Source organism: Notechis scutatus, chromosome 2 (assembly GCF_049901735.1).
Source record: "Notechis scutatus isolate UNSWTSFEM ecotype Mainland chromosome 2, rNotScu1.2, whole genome shotgun sequence".
Classification (NCBI taxonomy): Eukaryota; Metazoa; Chordata; class Lepidosauria; order Squamata; family Elapidae; genus Notechis; species Notechis scutatus.
This window is the reverse complement of record NC_142010.1, coordinates 192,386,668-192,403,791: the sequence shown is the minus strand read 5'-3', so window position 1 is coordinate 192,403,791 and position 17,124 is coordinate 192,386,668. Positions and strand designations below refer to the sequence as shown.

At 37.8% G+C, this 17,124-nt stretch overlaps 1 protein-coding gene across 1 annotated transcript in view; it reads right to left on the bottom strand.

Moving 5' to 3' along the window:
- The window catches only part of FREM1 (FRAS1 related extracellular matrix 1), a 148,523-nt gene that overhangs the window by 119,221 nt on the left and 12,178 nt on the right, over nucleotides 1-17,124 (bottom strand). Inside the window, exons 3-10 of the mRNA XM_087957666.1 lie at nucleotides 12,651-12,745; nucleotides 12,053-12,354; nucleotides 10,480-10,631; nucleotides 8,855-9,178; nucleotides 7,489-7,597; nucleotides 5,645-5,776; nucleotides 3,032-3,376; nucleotides 1,469-1,611 (exon numbers count right to left, since the gene is read on the bottom strand). Coding sequence (XP_087813792.1) covers nucleotides 1,469-1,611; nucleotides 3,032-3,376; nucleotides 5,645-5,776; nucleotides 7,489-7,597; nucleotides 8,855-9,178; nucleotides 10,480-10,631; nucleotides 12,053-12,354; nucleotides 12,651-12,745 — 1,602 coding nt within the window. The remainder of the gene's footprint in view (nucleotides 1-1,468; nucleotides 1,612-3,031; nucleotides 3,377-5,644; nucleotides 5,777-7,488; nucleotides 7,598-8,854; nucleotides 9,179-10,479; nucleotides 10,632-12,052; nucleotides 12,355-12,650; nucleotides 12,746-17,124) is intronic.

Sequence of the window (17,124 nt, the reverse complement as noted above, 5' to 3'; positions counted from 1 at the left end):
TTCCACTGGCTGGCCCCCTCCCCTCCCCGCCCACTCATGCGAGCCATCCAACTTGCCTGGTTTGATAAGTTGCTATTTTTCCTTCCCCCACCCAACCATTAGCTGTTCTGCTCTGCCAGGAGATTTAGATTAGCTAGAAAGCAGGACATTCTTGGATTTCTTGCTTTCTAGCTAATCTAAAAGCAGAGCTGAACCTTCCTTAGGACTGAAGCTTTTCAGTGCAGACTCAGATAGCTGATTGCAGATAGATAGATCTCTAAGTGAATCTGTAATTCTGTGAGCAACTCAATCTGCCTGCCTGCTTTGGGATAAAAGTTGCTCTTTTTTAAATAAAAAAATCAATATTTACATACATGGTTTGTTGTGAGTTAATTTTGTGAGTTTGCTTGCAAGCAAATTTTATGTGACAGAGTCAGATAGCCGATTGCAGATAGACAGATCTCTAAGTGAATCTGTGATTCTGTGAGCAACTCAATCTGCCTGTCTGCTTTGCCTGCTTTGGGGTAAAAGTTGCTCCTTTTTTATAAAAAAAATCAATATTTACATAAATATTTATAATATTTACATACAAGCCATGCCCACCCACTCACATGACCACCAAGCCATGCCCAGTCAGCAAGCCATGCCCACCTAGTCACATGGCCACCAAGCCACACCCACAGAACTGGTTGTTAAGAAATTTGAATCCCACCCCTGATGTGTACTCACAAATTATCACATGGGCAGGTTGCAAGAGCTGGCAATCTTGTAAAATGTTGTTCTGTACATTTTGTTTAAATTAATCTGTGTTATATTTTAGAAGTCCCTGGACACTTCCTGAAATATTGCAGTTCTTTGTTCTGAAATCTTCTAGAACAAACAACTTAAAAGGCAGCTATATATGCTCCTAGTATTGCATCTAATTTAAATCAGGTTCACTGCATTTTTATAAGTTTGCAATGCCATTTCTCTACTTGGTACAAAATAAGAGTTTTCTCCAACCTGATACCCCCCTTGAAGCCTGAGTTACAGCTTCCATCATCCCCCTCTACCAATCATAAATATGGTTGTGGGAAGTACATTGAGAACTAGTTTTTTTCCAAGATAAGAATTCTGATTAGGTAAACAATCAACTGGCATTAGTAAAAAAAAAATATGAGACATGCAAAGCTGTGATTAAACATTCAAAAGCTGGGGAAAAGAAATTATTTCATTGTAGTATGCAATAAAGGTATTTGATCTATCCTTGCAATGTCACATATTTAGACAGATTCAGCTATCCAGGGAGTAAGGAAGGAACCTAACAATATTAATCTTAATATGTAATCATGAATTTGATCTATCTGGGTGAGAAAAGGTCATCCTAATATATTTGCATGCTACAAATGGGACATGCTAATTTGTAGGTGAATTTAACACTATATATTTTAGTTATACAGAAATGTCACTGCATTCTCTCTCATTCCCTATAATGATTTCTAAATCTTACCTGAATTTCTGAAAGATTGGGAGGATCATGGCTATCACACAGAATCAGCTCTACTGAATCTTCAAATATTTCTCCTCCTAAGTGATGGTAGTAAATTATCCCATTAAACAGATCTTTCTGAAGGAATTTAGTAACTGGATAACCTGTTAAATAACAGAAAGAAGTCCGTAACTTAGAATAGCAGAGGTCACTAATATTATAACTTTTTGAGCATGAAATCTTAGACATGGTTATTCTGTATTAATTCTGAAATTAGCAATTTCTTTAATGCTGTTGAGGTACATAAGACTTTACATTTCTTTGGTGTTTTCTTTTAATATGCCTTCTAAGCTTTACTATTGTTCCTACTTATTTAGGAAAGATATAAGTTATATTTGTTATAAATAAACACCATGCTCATATTCTAGGAGAAATTTCCTGTGTCAAACTTTACACAACAATTACTTTATTTCTCAAACAGAAGCATTTGTAGGAGTCAAAACAATAAAGATAATGATTCAATTGTGCAGTCAATTGTATGCATATAAAACAGGTTAGGTCTTTGATCACACTGTCACAGCTATCTTAACTTTTTTATTCCTCCCTGCAGATATATGGGTATAGAATTTCAAGGGAGAATGTACTTATTTGTTTGTTTGTTTATATCCCACCTTTGTTATTGAGGAATTCATTTTAATTTTGAATGACATACCAAAGGCAATACAGGTAGTCCTCAACTTAAAACTATTCATTTAGTGACCGTTCAATCTTACAACGGCACTGAAAAAAGTTACTTATGGTTATTTTTCCCTTTTGCAATTGTTGCAGCATCCCCATGATGACATGATCAAAGTTCAGACACTTGACAACTGAGTCATATTTATGACGGTTGCAGTGTCCTGGGGTCATGTGATCACCTTTTGCGCCCTTCTTACAAATAAAGTCAATGGGGAAGCCAGGTTCACTTATCAACCGTGTTTCTAACTTTAACAGCTGCAGTGATTCACTTAACAACTGCAACAAGAAATGAGGCAAAACTCACTTAACAAGTGCTTCACTTAACAACAAAAATATTGGGCTCAATTGTGGTCGGAAGTCGAGGACTACCTGTATGTCAAAAACATATGGAATTGGTCGGGGGAGTGGACTCAGATGAAAATTAAATTTTGTTGAATTTATAACCATGGTTATATTTAAATATAAATCCAATCAAATATTAATTGATACAATTGATAAGATTGCACCTCTTGTCTTTCATAAATTCTCATTCACATCCTGTCTCAGTGAAAGTTATACTTTGTGACAAATTAAGCCTATAGCCAAGACTTTTAGAATCATGTGGTCCGAGAGTTTCAGGTTGTTTACTCTTGGTGTTTTTTGATAATAGAAGTTGTGACTCTACTATGCATTTGTACAGTTCTTAGCAAAAGGAACAAACATAAGCACCAAATAATAAGGTGGACAAGCGTGAAATCTCATGCGTAGCTGAAAATAATCTCCATGCATATATGAAAACAGAACTCAAACATTGTGTAAAGAAAAGGAAAAAGGAATAAAGATTGCCATAGATGCTGAGCTCATTACCAATAAAATCTGTTTTAGGTTTTTTCATTATTTCTCCTGCTTGGGGTGATCCGGTGATATTGAAGAGAATGTAGTCATCGCTAGAGTCCATATCCGATGCTCGAAGCATTGAGCTTTGGATCAAGATCGTTTCTCCTTCATGGACTTCTATTTCAACATTACTAATGAGAAAAGGGGGGCTGTCATCTTTGGGCAGAATATTGATTGGAAACCTGTGGCGGCTACTGTGGTGGCCATCAAAGATCCTAAAAACAATGGAGTCTTTGGTGGAATCGCTGTCATCATGATGGTAACGAACAACTCCAGTCTTCAGATCCAAGACATTAAACACGAATCCTTTCTCTCCTGTTAGACAATAGAAGGGCGAACAATTTGTATTAGAAGCTACCTTGGGAATTGCATTCCTTTTTATAAAACAATGCAATTGAGATGAGAAACAGGACAATAGCATCAGTGTTGTTTTGGGTCAACTATGGTCATAAATCAAGGACTACCTGTATTGTCAACTTTAAGGACAACATTTTGGTTTGTTGTCAAATGCTTTTCAATCAAATCAATATTGTGTTACTTTTGAATTAATCTGAACTAACATACTTCAAATTTAGACAATTCACATTGCAATTTATTTCTACAGTGTGTATGTTAGTACACGTATTGCAACTTTTATCCCCTTTGCTAAACTAGGGGTGGGCGTGGCCAGTGCATAACACATCCGGTCAGGGGGCCACGAGTTTGACGCCTCTGCCTATATACACAACAGGCACACACACATACATACATTCAGAGAACTCTGCTTCTTCCCTCCTAATACACACCAACACTTTGGCCTTTTAGGCAAAATTTACTCCCCCCTCCCTCTGCAATATGCAAAGAGTAACACTTTCCACTTCAGCTCATTCTCAGTGGACACTCCAATTATCACCCACTAACAGAAGTTCAACAGGAAGTAGGAAATTGAGGCACAGAACTGAACTGAATTGAAATCTCACACTATGGAGCAAGAAAAAAAGTTCAGCAAAAACAAAAATATAAGTGCAGAAAGGGATAAATAAAAATAAGGCAAATCTTTTCTGATTTTTGCTCCTTATCCAACATACTCCATCTAATCACAATTTCATGGGCTGGACTAGAAGCCCGCAAAGTTCTTTCCAACTCTGTTGTTCTGTTCCAGCTTTAACCAGGGGTGGGATTCAGTTTTTTTAACAACCGGTTCTGTGGGCGTGGCTTAGTTGGTGGGTATGGCTTGGTGGTCATGTGATTGGGCGGGCGTGGCCAACTCAACATCACTCATGTCAAGGGGTGCTTCTCCCCTCCTGGCCTCTCATTACAGTGGGGATGCTGCAACGGTCATAAGTGTGAAAAATGGTCATAAGTCGCTTTTTTCAGTGCCATTGTAACTTTGAATGGTCACTAAATGAACTGTTGTAAGTCAAGGATTACCTGTACAAAAATATAAAAGGCTTCTTTGCTTGCAAAAAGCTGCCCTAAATACCAATCATTGAATACTTGCAAGCCAGAGTTATAAATCAGGCAGGGTGCCAGAGCACCTTGAGGAATTAAAATAGTTAAAATGCAGTGACAACTACCAAGCAGCCAATTCTTGCTCATAAAGTGAAACCCTTTAGCAGAGAGATCATTTAAGCTCTCCAGAAAAAGCACACCCAGGAAAAGCAATCCTTAGATCCATTTGCACCTCTTAAAGATAACAGCTAGTCTCACTTACCTCACAAGATATCCTAAGGAAATCATCCAGATTTAAGGAAAGGTCACATGCCCCCAAGAAAGGCAGTAAAAAAAATCAGTGCCAAGCTTGCATCCTGCCTCTTGGAAGTATACCCCAAAAGGACAGTGCCAGATAGTACTAAAGCAGTGAAGGACCCCCTCCCCAGATAGAAAAAGAAACCATGAGGCAGGAAAAAATTCAAACACAATACAAATAATTAATTCACAACAGTAGCTGTTGCTTGTTGAAGCTGAATAGGGAAAATTATCCCATCAATAAACACAGGATTAAACATCACCAAGCACAGAATTAACCTTCACCAAAAAACAGTTTTAGACCAAAACTCAGAAAGGCTATGTAAACTCACGTTTGAATGTCAATCTTTCTAGCCAGCCAAGAAGCCTTGCTGAATGTCACTCATCTTGGTTCCCTGTCACTAAAAGCTTTGCTTCATTATGCAATTATTTCTTCAAAGTGCTGATTGTCCAGGGTAGTATTTCCTCCCAACAGCAGTGTAAATATCTTAAAACAACCCTTCCCCTTTAAGAAAGTCAAGCCCCAGAAGCTCCGGAGACAGGAAGTCTAGGCATACTGCCAAGAATGTAATAAGGGTGGAAAAAAAAAAGGAGATTGCTTCTAACTACCAGTTCTCCGAACTACTTAGAAAGTTAACAAGGGGTTCTATAGAACCGGACAGAACCGGTAGAATCCCACCCCTGGCTTTAACCCTCTTGTGTCCATAACGACAACAGAATAGAAATAGAAAGTAGGACATAAGGTGATCCCTCCTCTGGTCCAGACTATGAAAGAAACATTTGGGTGAACAAGGGAAAAAAATATTAGAACCAAATTGCGACTACTTCAGTCAGACTTTAGAAGGAAGATGATACCTCTTACAGTGAGCTGCCCATGTTGTAACCCATCCACAGGGACCAAGCGAACGCTGCTGATATCATCATTGTCTACAATTTGAAGCTGCTCCCATGTTATTGGGCGAGACTGACCTTCCAGAAGATCAAGACCTAAAAAAGACAAGAGAAACAATGATACAGCCAGAGTTATTGCACTACTATGCATTCAATATGAGAAATATTTAACATGAGAAAATAATAGGTACAGGTATACAATGAAAATATAGGTTATATTTTTATGCATCCGATAATTTTTTTTTATAGGAACTTAAAAAAACATTCATAGATTAGTCTTTAAAGAAATATTTCTCTGTTTTACATTCCACATCACCTGATTTTACTGTGCTTTATTGCAGAATAGAGGTATCCAACCATGGCAACTCTACTCGTGGACTTCAACTCTCAGAATTAGGAAAATTAAAACTCGGGGCTGCTGCAGTCCAAAACCTTAACCACTATACCAAAGTGGATCTTGGATTCTAACTTCATATCAGGAAAAACCTATTAACAAATAGCTTGATAATAAAATGAACTTTTCTAAGAAATTATTAGGTCCCTTTTACTGGATATCAGGCATACACTAGGCCACACAGTAGCAGGAAGTAGGCCAGTATGACACAGCTCCATTAAATGTAAACAGAAAGTTGCTCCCTCATAACTACTTCCCTCTTCTTGCTGCAATCCCTCATAACTACTTTCCTTCAACTTGCTGTCCACCTAGCAAGGAAGAACTGCTTCTCCATCCCCTTTGGGATTGAGTCAATGGGAGGTTTTATGCTGATAGTGTGGAAAACGCTATTTTCAGGTCAGAAAATGTTGGACCAGCTTTAGTTCACTTTAGTGGCATTTGCCTACAAGATGGAGGATCCATTGTGAGGACATGCCCTTAGCAAATGGTCAGTGGGACACCTTTGTACCACGTTAAGCACCATGTGAAAATGAATCCTTAGGCAGCCATCTGTTATGGATGATTTCCTGTGCTTCCTTGAACTGTTGGAAGAAATATCCTTCTGGGTTCAGTTCCAAGTGGGGAAAAACATGGAGGAAACATGGAGGCTGTTTGGAAAGATGGTTTAATGGTGGACAGGACCACATGCCTTGAAGCTCCAAAGTGAAAAGGACGATCACATGCTTCAAGATGTTGGGTGAAGGAAAAGAAGAAGGGCCAAGATGCTGAGAGACCTTTAGTTATATACCCTTTGTTGCGATTTGAATTTGAGCTTATATTCTGATTGGTTGTCAGACTCCCATGGGGCCATGCAGGGGCAACTCTGTAGGCTGTCCTGAGTCCCAGGCTTGGTTGAGCCTTGCTGGATGATGATGTAATGAAAGGGCTTTGGGCAATTCCTATAGCTCTACCTGGAGATCTTTGTTATGTAAAATAGGCTGGCCTAGGCTAGAGTAATGGTCCATTAGCAAAGGTGGGCGGGGGCTGAGTTTCTGCTTCTGAGGTGAGTTTCTGCTTCTGAGTTTCTACTCTTTTTAGGGGAAATATTCTGCCTTTTTAATATTTCCTAGGATATTTCATTTTTCTAGGAGAGCGGTGGGTGCTAACTTCCTACAGAATAATTGTCCAACTTTGTGACTGTATGATTTCCTAGGAATACATATTATCATAAACAGCAATGAGACCTGTACCCATTGTATTCAGTGCTAACTCTTTGTTTAAAACCACGTTTTTTCTCTGCGTATTTTACTACTTTACCCCAAAGCCAAGAGAGATTAGAGCTGCTAGAAATCTCCATGGTTTATTTAATTTGATCTTGTAAGTGTTCTTTGAATTTTAAATCAAAGATATTATGTCATTAAAAAAAAAATCTCACCCATGTTCCATGAAACCCTTGGTGCATTTGTGTCTGCTGTTCTCACAGAGATATAAAGAGTAATTGGCACACTTTTTTCAAAGTACAAATCATAAACTTCAAATTCCACCTATGAAATAAAACAGATGCAAACTGTTTACTCAACATTATTTCCCACTCTGCAAAGTATAGTTTGGAGTTTTGTCCCCACAGCAGCTAATGGGAAAATATGGGAATTGTGTAGTCAGGACAAGAGCAAAATAATGTCATCCCATTCACTTTCCTGACGAAAATACAGCTGAGGCAAATGGTTTTGATAATGGAGGCCATCTACAGCACGTTATGTTTAGTACAAGTAAGAACATTTCCTCCATGAATTTGTCTAATCTTTTTTAAGATTACCAAAGTTGGTCATGGCTCATTATTGCTGGGCAGATCTGATTGTCGATTAGGTGTCAACTCTTAGTGACCACATACATAAATCTGCTTCAAGATGAGAACAAATCTAACAACCACTAAATAATATTCTAGAGCAGGGCTGTCAAACTCCAAGCCCATGGGCCAGATGCGTCATGCACTGGCCACACCCACACCCAATTTAGCAAAAGGGGGGGGGGAATCCTGATATGTCACGTGACGCCACCGTGACGACATAAGTTTGACAACCCTGTTCTAGAGAGACATAATTTACAATCAGTAACATTTATGGCATCAATAATTTGGGACCAAATTCTTTTGCGCAACAGCTTTCAGCATCTCATTTTGAATGGAAGAAAATAATATTTTACCTTTATTTTCTTTCTACTAAATCAGTACAATGATTCAAGGCAGTTGTCAACTCTGAAGGTACAGCAGTATCTCCAAACTTGGCAACTTTAAGACTTGTGGACTTCAACTGACTGGGGGATTCTGGGACTGTCACTTGACGTTCACAAGTCTTAAAGTTGCCGATTTTGGAGACCTAGATTTAAGATTTCATGTGTAAGTTATTAATTTTAACTTCCACAAGAGGGAGCAGTGATTTTTGTTGCAGACCCAGGCACTGCTGAAGGCAAATAATATTTCTAGTTTATTGGTTAAAATCAGAAGAAGAAAAAACCTCTTACGTTAACAGAGTTGGTGCAAAAGACATGCATGATGTTCATCTGATTTTTCATAATATGATCATTTAACATTTGTCAATTTACAACTATTAAAAGTCATTGTGAGCAAAAAAATAATATGAAATGCTTTCTTTGCCTCCTAGCTACCCAGAACTAAACAATGAAATCCTCATAGGATCCTTTTACTGTACATGTTCTATACATTTACTATTTAGTCAGGAACAGGGAAGTTTTCATATACAAAGGAAGATGCCACACTGGAACATCAGCTTCCTTTCAATTACCTCATAATTTCTTCTCTCTGTATGGCTGCTGTTTGGAGGTTGATATGCAATCAGCATGCTATCCAGGCTGGTCCAGGTGAAGGACGAGACAGCTTTAGTGTGGTCTTGCAGGTGTGTAATGAAGCCTTCCTGGGGTGGCTGGGTGATATTAAAGACTAACAAAGATTTGGGTGTTTCACTGTCTTCAGCATCCAATATGGCTGTGGATAGGGGACTCAGGATGAATTGGTCTGCTTCTAAGATGAGCATGGCCATGAAGCTGGGTTGAGGGGGCTGGTTAGAAACTGCATTTTTTATCTGAACAGGAATCCAAGCATACTCAGACTGGGAATAAAAAAGAAGCAAATTAGATTCCTCCTTTGTGAGAGAGAGAAATCTTCATATTTATAACACTTTTAATGTTAAATAAGATAAGCCATCTCCACTTCTGATCATTGTTTATCCAATGTACCAATACAATGTTTATTTAGAGCAGGTCAAACTGAAGGGAAATGCTGAACATCAGCATTGCATTTAACACAGTAATATAACAAAGGAAGATAATTCTCATACAGTCATTGAAAAATAATATGATAAACAGATCTGACCATTACAGAAACAAAGAGACAGATGGAGACAAGGCCCAGAGGGTTTAAACATTGTTTCTATATTTAGGGCTTATTCTTTAGTAATGACTTTTTTTCTTTAAATATTATTAACATGCAGTTCTCGCATTTCTTGTGAGCTTTCCTAATTGTTTATTTCCATCTGTGGAATAAAAGCTGACAACAGTAAAAACAAACAAACAAACAACAAACACACACTAATCTCCAGGAGATTTAAAAAATGTATTTCCATCTTTTCATTGCTGAAAATGCACATTTATAGAGAGAAGCTATGTCCTAAAAAAACCAGTTAATTGATGCCATATTTATATTTACTTTGCTATTTAAAAGGTGAGTGGCTAATGCTGATGGTTCCACAATTCACATTAGGGGAATAAGAGTCCACAGAGCCAAGAAAGGTCTAAAGGGTTTGAATCTAAACTACTAACTCATCTTCACTCTGATCTTCTGCTGTTTCACTGATTGAAACTGAGTTTTTCACTTTCTTCACAAATAGGCTCTTTATTCCAATCAGATGTTTCACAACAAAATTTTATAATAGTCACTGAATAATCCTATGTTCACTCATCTGGTCTCTTGCCTGTGGTCTACAGGACTATATGACAAGGAAAGAGAATTGCAGAGTGTAGCAAGGCTCAAGATAAATCAAAGAGGCTGCTAGGCCAGTCAGAGTTATCCTTTTTCTTAGTAAAACTTGTTAGATTTTTGCCTGTCTTTGGGAAGTTCTTTAAAGTCTTTCAGGTTAATGGGATTTTCTGCAGAGTCCAGGTTGGACTGGGTTCTGAGATGGGAGAACAATTACTGTTACCTTGCTCATAATATCCACTAAGATCATGACGCATTTTATGATCATCACTCAAGATTTTTTGTAGCCAAAATCCCAGGCCATTTGTGGAAAGACATCTGAGACTGCTTTATAATGTGAGAGTCAGAACCAATAAGGAGTCCTTTACATTTGGATTTGATGTTAAGAGTCAGGTAAAGCAGAACTGATTTTGACCTTACATCGAAGACATTTACCTTATACAAAATCTTGCTTCTGGTATCAGTGAGATCCAGCCTGATGGGAATGTAATCTATATTAGGTGAAGGCGGGTCCAAATGTTGGTATCTAAGTCCCATCAAAAGAAACTCATCACAGCTCACTCTGATATTCTGAACAGTCCTCAGGTCTGAAATACAAATCTTGATCAGACAGTTTCATCCATCCTATGGTTCAGAATCGGTGTAAATAGGTCTGAGGAGCAGAATCCAGGATTACTACATTCTGTGCTTGGGGATACAGGTGTAAATCACAATGTCAGCCTTTCTCATTTATCCATAGGATATATATCTCAACTGTTATCAGACACACTTCCAGGGCAGTTTTCGTGGAACTCTTCCAATTGCTACAAACATGTTGGCAAAACAAAGCTGGTCACAAGGTAAAAACAGCCATTTTCTATTCACGTTTCATGTACATTGAGCGTGTGTAGTTTCCATAATTATTAAATAACTAAACCATACTCAAACCATATGTTATGTGATACGCAGATAAACTCTCCCTTTATATTGCTTTGAAGTAAACTGGTAAAGTCCTGATCTGGGTAGTACACAGATTTGAGAGGGTATGTAATCTTATTCTTTCTTAAACACTTTGTTTTTCAAATTCTTATTCAACCCATGTCCTAAAAATTCTACGTTTTAGTGTGTCGGTGTATATCTAAAGGATGCAGCTAGGAGAGGAATATTAACCTTTCCTAATTCCCCTTGGTTCTCACAGTCTTCCTGCAAAGAAACAGAGTTAGTCTAGAGAATTTTACTTTTAAAAAGAGAATAAACTGCATGCCATCTAATTAATATAATGGTTGATTAAAGAAATGACATTAGAATAGCCTGCTCACTTGTAAGAACTTTAATTATGGACGTCTCTTCCCCAAAAAGAGATGACCTAAAACTCACAGCATTAACTTTTAGACAACAGGACATTTTTAAATTATCTGGCATTTGATATTTTAATTAAAACAAAAAACAATTCTTCCGTACCTTCTCAGTCTATTATCAAAATAAATGTTATCAATGAGTAAACTACTTTTTCCTCTTACAGTTCTTTCACCCTGAGTGGACATACACTGAATAACCCTTTTAATGGAGAACCGCTTTGAATTAAGGACTATCCTTGGATAGCTGTAACAAACATGGATACCCACAGCTCACATACAATCCTAAAAATCCAGTTGTGTGATCTATTGCAGCTCCTATGATGGTTCCAGACTTCATTGGGTGCTGAAATGGTGAGTAAAGAGAAGGAAAAAGCCTTTCTAACTTCTAAAAGAAAAGAAACTGTTGGTAGCTGCATATGGGTGAAGAGCTCTGTGTTTGAAAGACAAATGTGGTTTGATTGGATGGCAGGGTGGATAAAATATGTGTGTGTGTGTGTGTATGAGAGATGTGTATGTAAACATGTGTAGCCATTTGCATGTTGGCAGATGCAGTCTCCAAAGACCCAATCTGGCTTCTAGGGAAGCATTAACCAGAGATATAAGACCAATTTGGTCTCAATACTATGCAGATAATATCAAGATAATCAATATATTTTTAAAGCAGGACGTACTGGTTGTATGGAAGGAACTCTGTGGCTGATCTCCTCTAGGTACTTCTTCTTTGTTTTCTCCGATAACAAGCTGACCGTGGGCGGGCAGAAATGTCTCTAAGGAGTTCAAGCTTATCGTGCATTCCAAATTTATCTTCCTGTTGTAGTCCAAAGTGATTATGTTCTTATTAACTATGTTAGACAGGCCGTGAAACTCAGGGACCTCCAAAGCACTGGAGCTCATCTTGATAATATTACAATCTGGTTCAAGTATCTTTACAAGAAGAATGAGTGTTTCTGTGAAAGTTTCCATTTCTGTAAATCTGCAAAGGATAAGGAAACCATGCAATCAGCATCCAGGAAGCAATAGTGAAATATCTGTACGAAAGGTGAAATGTACCACAACTAATGCTTGATCAATAGTGACAACAGCCAACTAAAATGTTGACCAAATTATGAAAATAAAGTAAATGAAAATCTTAGATTTGGTCTTTTTTGGAACCTAGAAGGAAAAGTAGATTTTCTTATGAATAATATTAATTTTTCATATTAACTCTACAGAAAGATGGAGATATATTTCATATACCCTTGACTCATATGCTACTCAGGTGTTGCTTACCTATATAGCCTCAGCATGACAAAGTCCTCATCGAGAATTGGGCATCCGTTGTGAGTGTACTTGACTTCATTGGGAAGAAAATGGCAGTCAAACACCTGTTACATAAAGAGTATGTTTAAAGAAGGAACATAGTATTATAGACATTTCTGTTTTATCATTATGCATTCATATCTTGCGAAGGATATATTGCAATGTAGATGAGATTTTCACAATTAAATCATGCATGATAAAGATAGGAAACCTTACAATGTAATTGAGATACAAAAATGAACACTGACTTTATTGCTTTATTTAGAAAGTTGTAAAATCAAAACTTCAGGAACTGATCATTGTGGAAGGACCCTATAGATTACCGCTTTTGCTTTGTCGCAGAAGAAATGTCCTCCTGAATTCAGTTATTTCTCCTTCATGGTCAGATTATCCCAATCTAATTCGAAATCAGATATTTTAAAAATTCATGTTTTAAGAAAATCCATAAATCCTCTAGTAAGTTCCATATTAGAGAAGAAAGAGACATGTTTTAAAACTGTATACATTTGGTGAGGGAGAAAAGCGAGTGCAGCTCCCCACTGAATCTGTGAATATTTTTCAAGTAAACATCTTGAAGAAGGTTGGTTATCATTCCTTATGTCATAATAGAGAGCCATTTTGGTGTAGTAATTAAGGCAAAAGGCTAGAAAGTCAGTGACTATGAGTTCTAGTCGCATCTTAGCTACAGAGCCAGCTGGTTGACATTCAGCCAGTCACTTCCTCTCAGCCTTAGGAAGCAGTAAATGGCAAACAATTTCTGAAATCTTTGTGAAGAATACTGTAGCAACGAAGGCAACCCCCACCCCAAAGAATAATCTTAAAGGGGTGAATTTTGAGTCCTCCAAATACATGGATCTTCAAGAAAAAATATAATCACTGAACTCAACATTTTACATATAAAATTCACTTATTACTGCATGGTCTTATGTTAAAAATATTTTTATTTGTTGAATTCTCCTTTTGCTTATGGGGGTGTAATAGTAGTGACAGGTTTGCCTCCTCCTCCATGTTTTTATTTTTATGTTTAATTTATTTTGATTAATTACAAACATTTAGGTGACTTGCTTTTTATGCAATCATATCTATCAAGGCTTAAGTATGAAAGTCTCTGCCAATTATATGGATGATGGAGAAAAAGAAGCTCCCTCATTCAAATTCAGGACTCCCAAATGCCAGGAAAGTCACAAAATAGCTGAAGATTGATAAACAAATTCTTCTCTTACACTAGAAATGACAAAAGTTGTCATCTTGACAATGATGACGGGGAAGAAAACAAGATTCATATTAAAATGAAGGTTGGGAAAATCTAGAGTAAGCTTTTGAGCCCCCAAAATCTTTTATCTAAGCTTTTATATACTATAGGTAGTTCTCCACTTACAACTGTTTATTTGGTAACTGTTCAAAGTTACAATGGCACTGAAAAAAAAATGACCTCAAGGACCTTGGAGTACTCATCTCTAATGATCTAAGTGCTAGAGCCCATTGTAACATTGCCAAAAAGGCATTAAGAGTTGTTAACCTAATCATGCATAGCTATTTCTCCAGTAATATTGTACTGCTAACTAGAGCATACAAAACATTTGCTAGACCAATTTTCGAATACAGCTCATCTGTCTGGAACCCGCACTGCATATCGGACATTAATACAATCTAGACAGTCCAGAGATATTTCACAAGAAGAGTCCTCCACTCCTCTACTCACAATAGAATACCTTATGCCACCAGACTTGAAATTTTAGGTTTAGACAACTTAGAACTATGCCACTTTTGATCTGACCTAAGCATAGCACATAAAATTATCTATGCAATGTCCTATCCATCAATGACTACTTCAGCTTCAACCACAACAATACAGAAGCACATAATAGACACAAACTTAAGGTAAACCACATGAAACTTGATTGCAGGAAATACAACTTCAGCAACAGGGTGGTCAATGTCTGGAATACTCTACCTGACTCTGTGGTTTCTTCCCCAAACCTCCAAAACTTTAACCTTAGACTGTTTACTGTTGACCTCACCCAATTCCTAAGTGCCATGCCCTTGTTAGAGTCGGATTATGAGGGAGAGAAGGAACAGCCAACAGGGAGTGGATGTGTTGCTCCGGAGGTTGTGGAGGAGGTTGGGGAAAGGCAGAGACTGACTGGACAGTCAGAGGAAGAACCAGGCCCATCCCCTCTTCATCCTAGGACACAAGGGAGGAATGGAGAAGGAAACAACTTGGTTTATGAGAGAGGAAGCGGCCATGATACCCCTCATTGGTTGCAGCTGGGGAGAATAGTATATAAGAGAGACTGTTAAAACACAGCATTGTCAGAAGCAAAGCGTGTTTTATTTTGGGCTGAAGTTATCTTGTTGGTGTCCTTCCAACAGACTGTGCCTTGTTATCTCCTTGAAGTTGGTAATTACTTATCCTGGTCTGTTGTGGAATTTCCTTCATTGTAGCTTGTTTTGGTTTTTTATTTCACCTCTCATTAAGCTCGGACTGTATTGCTTACTTTTGAAGACTATTTTTGAATAAGTTTTATCTCCAACTGAGAATTATTGAACAGTGGGGCCAAGTTGGAGGCATTAAAGGACATTTATTTACATTTTGGATTTTGTTACTTTTGTGTTACACTCCAGGTCATCGCTCCTAAGCGGTCTGTAAGAGGCATGCATAAGCGCACCAACATGCCTACCATCCCTGTCCTAATGTACCCTTTTTATTTGTTTCCATTTCTTGTATTAATAATCATGTTTATTCTTATATCTGTTATCTAATACATATTTGACAAAATAAATAAATAAAAATTTCCTCTCAAAAGTTTTTGTGCCTAAGACAAAAAATGAAAGTCCCTAATCAAAATTAAAACTAAACTTTAAATGGTAGTAACTTCTTTACTACCATTTAAAGGTGCTCCAACATTTCTCCTCTAAGACACCAAATTTTATGCTGCTTAATAGTAGAATGCCATTAACAATACCTTTCCCCCCTATGCATGACATTCAGAAATACATATGTGTCCTCAAGCTAATACAGGAAATAATTGAAAGAAACCAGATGTGCACCTGAATCAGTATAAGCATACATTAGTTTTGGGTGTTTTTTATCTTATAAAGCATATTAGAAGCTAATGTGTGAAAATGACTTCAGATAGATGGGAAAAGATTAAAGGCAATTAAAGCCTCCAGTTTCAAACTACTCCTAGCTTTGAAAATGCAGCTTTTTCCAATGCAAAAAGATACATCTGTACAGCTTTTGCTTCTCAATCAGAGAATAATAGTCATGATATCCATAAATTATATATTTTTTCCATAAGACATCATTGCTTCTACCTCTTAATTGATAACAAAGGAGATAAATAATGAAAGCTTTCTTCTCAACAGGACCGTTACCAAAAACAGACAGCAATTATAAAACAGACACAATCTGTTTTGTTAAAAAGAAACATCTGTTTTATGCTACCTAATATGTTTTCCTTTTATACAAACAGGCATCCATAATTGTCTATATATTTAACAAGTAAAACAAAGGAGAGCTAAATCTTTTCTTAATTAATGTCTGCCTGTGCTTTTATTTCCACTTCAATTACTTTTCAATTACAATATGTAATTAAATTGTCACACATCCCTAGCACATTATTCACTTTAATGACAGCAGTGAGATCATAGGAAAGACTCTTCTACAATGCAGCGTTTGCTGGTGAAAACAACAATTCCTAGCATCGCCTTCACCTGCCTGATGCCCACCAGATGTGTTCGGTTTCAATTCTCGTTGAATCACATCCATTCAATATTATTTTGCGGCCATCCAAAATAGTCAGTGTTTAGTACAGTCAAAAACTAAGTGCTACTTTGGCTTTATGCAAGACCAAAGTCATATATTACAGCAGCCAGCATTGTTGATGATAAGCACTGCCACTTGCCAGGAAGTCATAGGGCAAGACCTGATTGGTGAATGATGAATCAGTGGGCAGGATCAGAATTTTGATGCCCTAGAGCAGGGGTCCCCAACCACCGGTCCGTGGACCGGTACCGGTCCGTGGAACAAGTCCTACCGGGCCGCTGGTTTGCTGGGCGCCGCCATCTTGTTTTGATGAAAAAGTGCTTCCGGTGAGCTCACCAGAAGCACTTTTTCATCAAACAAGATGGCGGCGCCCAGCTGATGCCGGTACCGGGCCGCGCCATAAAAAACGTTGGGGATACCGGGCCGTGGCATAAAAAAGGTTGGGGATCACTGCCCTAGAGGAGGAGTTTGTTGAGGTGGTGAGGGCAACAGGCCAGCTGAAGGTAGGAAACCAGTTGACATCCATCAAACTGTGGTGCTAGCCTTGCTAAATCAAAACAAATCCCTCAAAGCAATTCATTGTAAGTTGTTAACAAACAGCATTGGCTGTACACCAGAGTTTTTGAATTCTTGCTCAGAGGTCACATTGCAATGAATACAGTACAACTCAATACT